Raw genomic sequence first — 10,302 nt, forward strand, 5'->3', positions numbered from 1 at the left:
ATTTTGTATTATTTTAGTTCTTTGGGGGTTATTTTAGTTCTTTTGAGGTTTTGTTTTTCTGTTGGATATTTTTTAATTTTCCTCCCTTGTTTGTTTGTTTAATTTTGGTTCTTTGCTTTGTATTTTGGGTCTCAGTTGTGGGGCTTTTCCTCTTTCCCTTTCATTTTGGTTACTTTGTTTTTAATGGTTTAGCTCTTAAAACGTTGCCACCTTGAGGCCACTTTACAGCCTCTCTGCTTGGGGCACCTTGGTGGTCTCCCCAGTGGCTTTTTGTTGGGGTGGGATGACTCCCCCAGGCCCTGACATCTCTCCTGGCGCTGCCTTTCCTTGAGATCTCTTGGCTCTGACCACCAAAGCTCCTTTGAACTGAAATGTGGGGGGTTTTCTCCCTGTTTTGGGGGTTCCACATGCATGTCAGAGGGTTGTGGTGGGCTTACAGGTCTCATCCTCATTGGGGTTGGGATACTCGAGGGGATGGTTTGTGTTTGCTCTTCCCATCCCAACGCCGGGGACAAATGTTGTTTTGTTCCCAGGCTGATGGGGGTGACACCAGGAAAGGTGAAGGTGCTGCCTGTGCTCATGGGACGGTTGGGGGAGGGCAGAGCCAACCTGAAACCTCATTCATTTTCCCTTCTCCAGCTCTGAAGTGGAACCTCATGGAGCTTCTGCAACTCCTCTATGCACGGTGCTCGATAATGAGGAGGTTTTCCTCAGCACCCAACAGCCCTCAGACACCCATTCAGGTGCTCCAAGCATCCCAGCCGGGGCAGGAGGATGCTCTGCTGGGAGGTGATCTGCTGGTCCTGCCTGGGAGCTGGGGCTCAGCGGCTCTTCTGGGCTCACACTGCCCTCTCCTGACACTTGGGGGTAGAGACGTCCCCAGGGCTCCTTCAGCTCTGAGACTCTAGTTGTGGAATCACAGAATGCTCTGGTGTGGAAGGCACCTTTGAAGGCCATCAAGTCCATGTCATGCCGTGTCGCGTGTCCTGTGTGTGTGTGTGTGTGTGTCCCAGTGACCATGGACACCTTTCACTAGATCAAGTTGCTCAGAGCTTCATCAAGCCTGACCTTGAATGTCTCCAGGGATGGAGCCTCCACCACCTCTCTGGGGAGCCTGGGCCAGTGTCCCACCACCCTCAGAGGGCAGAACTTCTTCCTCATGTCGCATCTAAACCTGCCCTGCTCTAGTTTAAAACCATCACCCCTCACCCTGTCACTCCATGCCCCTGGGAACAGTCCTTCCCAGCTTTCCTGTAGGTCCCTTCAGGGACTGGAAGGGGCTCTGATGTCTCCCCTGAGCTTTTTCTTCTCCAGGTTGAACAGCCCCAACCCTCTCAGCCTGTCTTTGTAAGAGAAGTGCTCCAGCCCTCTGATCATCCTTGTGGCCTCCTCTGGACCTGCTCCAAGAGGTCCATGTCCTTCTTGAGTTGAGGGATCCAGACCCTCTCCCCTGGCCAGAGCCTCTTGTCACCAGCCATGGGATATGACCAGGCTGGCAGGGAGCTACTCTTGTGGATTTGGGGAATTTTCTTAGTTCCCTTATAAGCAGTTTGGGGTCTGCACTAGCTCTGCCTGATCTTCATGAGCAGTTATCACATAAAACATGGTCCCACCTGATCAAACACTTTTTCTTTCCTTTCCAGAGGAAGAAGCTGCAGAAATAAGTGAGTCTCCATGAACTCCAGCATAGCATGGGGTCCTGTCCTGGGCGATCTATGCTTGTCCCTTTCCCTCCTTTCATTACACATCTCCTCTCCATGGTCACACAGGAAACACCACAGGATGCTCCAGTGTGGGTCTCTCCGTCGCTCATCTCTGTGTCTCTGTCTCTCTCCATGGGCTGCAAGTGATGGCAGGGCTTGCTCCAACAGGAGACAGAGTGTCTTCTGTATATCTCCCCCTGTTCCAGCGTGGGGCCTCTCCTTGGGCTGCAGGTGGGGTTTCAGCCTTTTCCCTGGGCTGTGGGGGGACACCCGCTCCACCATGGGTTTCTCCAGGGGCTGCTGGGGCATCTTTCTCTCCAGCACCTGGGGTGACTCCTCCCCCTCTTCCAATGCCTTGGTGCCTGCACAGCTCCTCACATCTTCTCACTCCCTTCTCTGGGGGCACAATGCAGCTGCTTGAAGGGGTTTTTTTTCTCCTAACTGTGCTTCCCAGAGGCGCTGTGACCATCACTGATGGGCTTGGCCTTGGTCAGCAGTAACTCTGGCCTTGAGCCAGCTGGTGTTTGCTCTGTGGGGCCTGCAGAGAGCTTCTGGCTGCTTCTTGCAGCAGCCACCCCCGCAGCTCCCCTTCTCCACCAGAACCCAGCCATACAAAGCAGTCAGGCACACTGGACTTCACCAGGATCGGTGGGTAACTGTGCGTTGTACAGATCATATTAAACCACCGTCTGGGGTCTGTTCCCTCGGATACCGGGGGCCTCTCTCCATGGAGATCCTTCTGCCTGGCTGGCACACGCCACCTTCACTGCAGGGAAACCTTTCACGCCTGACAGGAGTCGCCGCCAGAGGCTGAGGGCTCGCATCTTCTCCCCCCTCGCCTTGTCCGTGCCCCTTCCCCACACAGGGAGCCCGGCTGCTTGGCCTCCCTGCCCTCTAGTTCTGGGGGTCTGGCCCTGTTACCGCGGTATCAGAGCAGCCCCGCCTGCCTTTTGCTAGACTTCCTCCTCTGTGGCAGAGGCTGCTGCCTGTCCGGGGCTGCTCTTTGCAGCTGCCTGTCCGGGGCCGCTCTTTGCAGCCGTGATTGGCTGCTTCCCCCGCCACTCGTGGGCTCTGCATGCTGATTGTCTAGAGCAGAGCCCACTGCTCCTCTCCTCAATGTTGACGGCAGCAGCGGATGTGCAGGTTGGTTCCGGGGGGTGCTCTTGCTGGGGGAGGGGCTGTGGGGATGGGTTTGGGCTCCCCAAGTCCCCCCCTCCTATTCCCTGCTGGGAGCCATTGCTTGTGACTCTCTGCTTCCTGCTTGGCTCAGCCGTGCCGAGTCAGTGGGAGTCAGGAGCCCTTCCGGGCAGCGTCCTCACGGGAGCTGCTTTGCCCGGCTGCCCCCAGCCCCCCTGGGGTGAACAGTCTGACCCTGGGGCAGGTTCAGCCCCTGCACCAGCAGCGGGGAGTATCCAGGCACCGGTTGTGCCTGTGTCCTCCTCGTATCACACCGCACCGACCCGCTCGGAGTTCCCAGCTTTCCCCATGTGCTGTGGCTGGCGCCCTGCTGAGCGCTGCTGGAGCTGTGCCCACTGAGCCAGCTCTGGGATGGCCGGGCAGCAGCTGAGCTTCAACACAGCCAAGTGCCTGCACCTGCATTTGGGTCATAACAACCCTACGCCATGGTACAGGCTTGGGGCAGAGTGGCTGGAAAGCTGCCTGGCTGAGAAGGACCTTTGGCCATTGACTGACAGCTGGGGGGACATGAGCCAGCAGTGTGCCCAGGGCATGGAGAAGGCCAGCGGCATCCTGGCCTGAGTTAAGAACAGTGTGGTGAGTAGGACTGGGGAGGTCACTGTCCCACTGTGGTCGGCACTGGTGAGGCGACACCTTGAGTGCTGTGTTCAGGTTTGGGCCCCTCACCACAGAGAAGGCCACATTCCTGAGGGCTGGCTTCTCTCTTTCCTCCCCAGGAGTTTCTCTTGTGCCTGCAGTGGAGAGTGGAGACTGGCAGCAGACTGTCATGGGCTGGATGGGGTCACACTGCCCATGAGTGCTGGGAGTCTAACTGGGAATGACTGGGAAACGCTCCCCATTGCAATTGGCCCAGAGGATCCGTGCGTCCCGGCCTGAACGACCTCCTGGGAGGGAATTTCAAGGACCCAAAATGGTCCCAGTGATCAGCTTTCGCTTCTGCCAACCTGCAGAGATGGGATCTGCCCAGCGCCCAGTGACACTGGCGGCCAGGTGGTGGCACAGCCAATCGCGGTGCCCGGGTGGTGGTTCAGCCAATCGCAGGGCTCGTGGTGGGACTTCCAGCGAGGTTTATACCAGAGCGGCTCTTTCGGCTCACGTGGTTGCGATGCCATAGTGGAACCATGTGGCCGGCCTGGGCGCTGGGGCTGCTGCTGCTGTGGCTCCTCGGCGGGGCAGCGTGCGGTGAGTGCGGGTGGGGACCCGGAGCCCTTTCCCTGGGCGTCGGGACTCCCTGGATCCCCTTTCCTGACACCGGTGCTCCATTCCCCCAGCACCAGGACCCCATTTGACCCTCTTCCACCCCGAATAACCAGCACCACCCCAGCTCCCCTTCACTGGGCCCCAGGAAATCCCTCCAGACAAAGGGGGAACCTGGTATCCCGTATCAGGGACCAGAGGCTCCCCTAGAACACTCCCTCCAGCCCTGCCTTCACTTTCCTAACCCCACCAGGCTCTTCCCCCAGATCTGTTTCTCCTTGGTGCCAGGGACCTCCCTGGACACCCCTTCCTGGGCACCTTGAGTCCCACCCCACGCCCATCCCCCACCCCCGTCATTGACACCAGACCCTCCTGGTGTTCCCTGGAAGCAGAACCCCCTCCTGTACACCTCTCAGTGCCCCAACCAGTCATACGCTCCCCACAACGTGGGCCCCCTCAGCCCAGACCCCCCAACCCTCACTGTCCCCCATGTCCCCACAGAGCTCCACTCGCTGCGCTACTTTGATATTGGGGTGTCAGAGCCCAGCCCAGGGGTGCCTGAGTTTGTCTTCGTGGGGTACGTGGATGGGAACCTCATTGTGCACTACGACAGCGAGACAAGGAGGATGGTGCCTCGGGCAGACTGGATGGCGGCCAACCTGGACCAGCAGTACTGGGACCAGGAGACCCATAATGGACAGAACAGTCAGGAGATGAACGGTGTGGACCTGGACACGCTGCAGGAGCGCTACAACCAGAGCAGGAGTGAGTGTGGGCTGGGAAGGGGCTCTGTGGGATGGGAAACCTCAGAAGGCCCTTCAATGCACCACAATAGTGCACAGGCCTGTGGACCTCCCCCTTTCCCCCAGCCCAGTGACCAGCAGCCCATCCCAGGCCTGACCACCACATCCCACCCTTCACCACCCCTGTAGCAGTGGAGATCCCCCCAAAATAAGGGGCTCCCACCCCATGTACCAGCCCCCCACCATTCCTATGGTACTTTGTACCGTCCACCCCAGCTTGTACTCTCCCATCCTTCAGCTTCACTGAGGTCAAGAAGCGTCAGCATGATGCACTCAGTCCAATGCTCTGACTTGTCCAGCCTGTGGGGAGTCAGGGCTTGCACTTAGTGATGCTTATGGGTCCCTTACAACTCAGGAGTTTCTATGATTCATACCCCCCAACCTAGAGCCAAAAGAGCTCCCCCAACCCATCCCACCTGCTAACCCCCTTCCCCAACATTCAGGAACCTGTCCCATCACCTTGCTATTGCAGTGTGCCATGGGCTGGGTGCCAGCCCAGCCATGCCCTGGGTGCAGGGGTCTGTTTCACAGCTTTATGTGACACCCCTAGTGCTGTGGGCCATGGGCAGGGTGGGGGCAACTCTTGTGTCAGTGCCCAATTCCCTCGGGCCTCACACAGGGCTGGAGTAGGGGGTGCTGCCACGGGGCCTTACCCCACTGAAGGCCCAGGGCTGCAACAGCCCCTCAGCCCTGTCTCCCTGGTCGTGTTTCAGGGGCTCACACACTGCAGTTCATGTTCGGCTGTGACCTCCTGGAGGACAATAGCACCAGGGGGTATTGGCAATCCGCCTACAATGGGAGGGACTTCATTGCCTTCGACATGGACACGATGACATTGACTGCAGCAGATGCAGCAGCACAAATCACCAAGAGGAACTGGGAGGCAGACAGGACTGTTGCTGAGGACCTAAAGCACTACCTGGAGAACACCTGCCCTGAGTGGCTGAGGAAATACGTGAGCTATGGGCAGGCCGTGCTGGAGAGGAAAGGTGAGGGGAGATGGGGACCCTGGGGAGGGGCCAGCGTGGATGTGTGTGCCAGGCCTCACTGCCACCCCCTCCCCAGAGCCCCCCACGGTCCGAGTATCGAAGAAGGAGACCCAGGGGATCCTGACCTTGCACTGCCGCGCTTATGGCTTCTACCCACGGCCCATCACCATCAGCTGGCTGAAGGACAGTGAGGTCAGGGACCAGGAGACCCAGCAGGGCAGCATCGTGCCCAACAGCGATGGCACCTACTACACCTGGGTGTCCATCGAGGCCCCTCCTGGGGAGCAGGACAAGTACCGGTGCCGTGTGGAGCACGCCAGCCTGGGCGAGCCGGGGGTCTTTGTGTGGGGTGAGTCTGGTGGCCTTGGATTTGTGGAGGGGTGGGCTGGGGGGTTTCCCCTTTTCCCCTTCATCACAGCCCTGTTTGTCTCCAGAGGTGGAGTCCAACTCATCAGCCATCGTGCTGGGGGTGTTTGTTGCCATTCTGACTGTCATTGGCATCATTGGATTCATTGTCGGATTCATCATCTGGAAGCACAAATCAGGTAAAGCTCCAGGGTGTGGGAGGAAGGCAGAGTCTGGGGGACTGGCAGGGGCTGTGGGCACAATCCACAGCACTCTGGGAAGCCCCCAAGCCTGAGGGTGAAGCACAGTGGATTCTGATGCCTCTTTCTCTCTGCAGGGAGGAAGGCCTATGACAAGGCACCATGTGAGTATCTGGGTCAGGTCTGGCTCCAGCCACTGCCCGGTGCCAGGGCAGTCTTGTGGCTCTGGTTTCTGTCTGCTCTTGGCATTTCCCCATCCCCTTTCTCCCTGTGCCACCCCTCTTTACAGTCCTGTAGTGGGTTCATATGGAATAGGTTGTGTCTCCCATCTGGTGCACATGGTGCCATCCTCCTCTGCTGGTGGCTGCAGCACGGCCATGGCTCCTGGGCTGGCTCTTGGAACATGCACCAGGCCCTCAGCGAGCACAGGGTTACAGCTCACAGCTGGTTCTCCCTCACAGGCACTGGCAGTGACGAGGAGCCTTCCAGCTCGGTCAGCGGTACGTTGTGGGGCTGGGGTGGGGGGGGGTGGATGGGGCAGCCCCAGCTCTCTGTGCTCACCTGTGGAACCCATGGCCTGAGTAACCTCGAGCTGGGGAGTGGGATGTTGAGACCCCCAGAGCAGGTGGTTGGGGACAGGGAGGTGGCCCTTGGTGACAGTGTCTCTTCCATCTTTGCAGTGATCTCAGCCTAACTGCTCCAGGAAGGACCTGAGAGGCTGGATGTGCCCCCTGTGCTCCCACCAGCTGCACACAGAGGTGCTGGAGGCGGCTGGGAGCTGCCTGCAGAGAGCTGATCAGGCTGTGCCTGCCCACGCTGCTGTGCTGGTGGCTCTGCTGGCCAGAGAAACACTTCGTTTGCAAAGCTTTGATAATTGGGCAGTTCAGCTTTTACCAATCTTTTAATTTTGAGGTTGAAAGTTATTTATTCAGTGTGTGCACACACAATAACTGGTCCCCTCCTCCAATGGGTTGTGCCATCTTTCCCTGTGCCTGGGTTGCTCTTGCAGCCTTGGGTTGAGGGCTGTGCTGGTTTTCCCTGGAATAGAGCTTGGTTTCTTCCCAGAAGCCCAGCATGGTGCCGTGTTTAGGACTGTGTTGGGTCTGGCTGAGGTGGAGTTCATTTCCCCCAGCAGTCCTGGCCATGCTGTGCATTGGGAGTGAGCAGGGTGTTGGTACCAGCCCCGGGATTTGGCTGCTGGGGAGCGGGGCTGGCCCAGCATCCAGGCTGTCTCTCCAACATCCCCCTCCCTTGTAGGCTGTGGGTGGGCAAGACCTTAGGAGGGGACACAGCCAGGACAGGTGATCCCAACTGACCAAAGTGATATTCCAAGCCCTCTGATGTCTGCTCGACCATAAAACCTGAAAGGAGGATGAACAGGGGATGTTTGTTACTGACCATGCTTGTGTTCTGGAGCAACCGCTGTGCGTACTGAAGCCCAGCTGCCCGGGATGTTGCTGGACATCATCTGCTGTCGGGCAGGGGGTGGGACTCCATGATCTCTGGAGGACCTTTCCAACCCCTACAATTCTGTGTATCTCTGAATCCAACTCTGATGTCACTGGGTGTGCAGTGCAGTGTAATAAATTAGTTTTCTGTCCTTTATTCTGTGTTGAGTCTGTTCTGCCCGTGATGCTGATTGCAGAACAATCTCTCCCTGTCCTGATCTCGACTCCTGAGCCTCTCAACACATATTTTTGCTGTATTACATGTTCTTTATTTTGAACAATGAGTTCTTTTTCCATCTTATTTTCCCTCCATCCCTGTCCTGCTGAAGAGGGGAGTGATGGAGCAGCTTGTTGAGCACTGCTGTCCAGCCATCATCAACCCCTGACAAGGATTTGTGGCCAAAACTGCATTGGCAACACAGTGATGGATGTCAACAGTGGTGTCACACTGTGATGTTGGGAGGGACACAGACCTAAAGCAATAAGAGATACTCTAGGCCATACCATGTCATGGCTGATGATAAAAAGGAAAAAGGAGTTGGGGATGGGTCAGCATTTCCTCGGGAACAGCCAGGTCATCCATCTCCCTGTGGAAGTGACCAGCCCATGCAGACAAGTACTGAGGTTTCCTGCTCTGAAACCATGTAGGTGGGCACTGAGAAGGATTCCTGCCCTGGGGCCATGCAGAGGGGCATTGAGGTTTCTTTCTTCAAGGCCATGTGGGCAAATGGTCAATGACTAAAGCAGGGACTCACCGCTGAACTATAATTGCTGCTCTTGCAGTCTTCCTTTTGCTGCTGATGAATCTGAAGAAGCCCTTCTTGTTCTCCTGGACATGCCTTGCCACTTCAATTCCAAGTGGACCTTAGCCTTCCTTGCTGCTTGTTCATACATTCTCTGACTACATCCCTATAGTCCTCCCAAGTGGCCACTCCCTCTTTCCACATGCTCTAAGCTTTCTTCTTGGAGTTTTTTGGGGGTTCCTTGCTCATCCATGAAGGTCTCCTGCCTACTTGGCTTGATTTCCTAGTCTTCAGGATGCACCAATCTTGAGCTTGGAAGAAGTGGTGCTTGAATACTGACCAGCTCCTTTGGGCCCCTCTACCTTCTAAACCTGGACCCATGGGATTCTCCCAAAGTGGTCTTTGAAGAGGCCAAAGGTAGCTCTCCTCCAATCCAGGGTTGTAATCCTACTCATTGCCCTGCTCCTTCCACGCAGGATCCTGAACTCTGCCATCTCATGGTCACTGCAGGCCATGATGCCCCCAACATTCATGTTCTCAACCATGAAGGTGTTAGTACAAGCTCCAGCAGCACCTCTCTCCTCTCGCTTTCCCTACCATGTCTCCCCAGTCCCGTGTCCCTCCCGTGTCCCTCATGTCATGTCCCCTGTGCCCCTGCCACGTCCATTCTCCCTGCGGCACTCCACCCTCCTCCCCCTTTGTCCCCAGGCAGAAGGAGCATCTGCCCCAGCACTGGTCGTTCCTCAGCACCCAACAGCCCTCAGACACCCATTCAGGTGCTCCGAGCATCCCAGCCTGGGCAGGAGGATGCTCTGCTGGGAGGCGATCTGACAGTCCTGCCTGGGAGCTGGGGCTCAGGGGCTCTTCTGGGCTAACACTGCCCTCTCCTGACACTTTCCTCTGCCTCGCTCGAGGCAGGACCCCTCATCCTTATCAGGACAGTCATTACACAGCTCCTAAAATTGCAAACCAGGTGTTTTTTCACCCTGAGCGGAGCCTGTGTTTCTTGCCCAGGCTAAAGTGCAAGGACTGACCACAGGGGTGATCCAGCAGTGGTCTAACATGGCCTTTCCATGGCACTGGGTGTGAGGTTGACCCCACATACACATACAGCCACCAGGTCAGGATAGGGAGAGGAGGTGTCCTCAACACATCCACCCTGCCTGGGCAATTGTTTAACAGCAACCAGAGCAGGAATATTCCTGGATGGTGCCTTTTCAGCCCATTTTCTTGCTGCAATTCTTGTACCTGGGCCTCCATGACCAAGGTAGGGGCACCATCCATATTCTCATGTCCTCCTCTTGATCATGGACAGTTGGTGCCTCAATGTCTGCCCTGTCCACTACAGCCAGTTTTCTGGTCCCCATCGCTGTACACCACACCTACGTCCACTGTACAGACTGTTCATGCTGGGTGTTATTCTGATCTTTGGGGGCCTGAGTATTGTCCTGGTCACTGCAGACCACCCTCAGGTACCACGTACCTTCCCCTCTGGTGGACCACTTCCCTGGTCCCCTGGGATGGGACCAGGTTGCTTCTGCCTCTGCTCCCTCTCAGGGCAAGAGTTCACTGTGTAGACATCCACCATGTCTCCTCGCCTGCAAGTGTAATGATGATAGTCCCTGCTTTAGTCAGTGACTGTGTCACCTCAAACCTGTCCACATGGCCCCAGGGCAG

General features: G+C 56.9%; 1 protein-coding gene across 1 annotated transcript; it reads left to right on the forward strand.

The window, feature by feature from the left end:
- Positions 1–4,021: 4,021 nt before the first annotated feature.
- LOC311202837 (class I histocompatibility antigen, F10 alpha chain-like) lies at positions 4,022–7,128 on the forward strand (the record flags this gene model as incomplete). The annotated part of the gene is made up of 8 exons (XM_084277487.1): positions 4,022–4,082; positions 4,599–4,862; positions 5,614–5,889; positions 5,966–6,238; positions 6,324–6,434; positions 6,572–6,598; positions 6,896–6,934; positions 7,115–7,128. 8 exons carry the CDS (start codon positions 4,022–4,024, stop codon positions 7,126–7,128), a joined length of 1,065 nt encoding a protein of 354 aa, XP_084133613.1.
- Between the last annotated feature and the right edge of the window lie 3,174 nt (positions 7,129–10,302).

Source organism: Gallinula chloropus (genome assembly GCF_964237585.1).
Source record: "Gallinula chloropus genome assembly, chromosome: 32".
Classification (NCBI taxonomy): Eukaryota; Metazoa; Chordata; class Aves; order Gruiformes; family Rallidae; genus Gallinula; species Gallinula chloropus.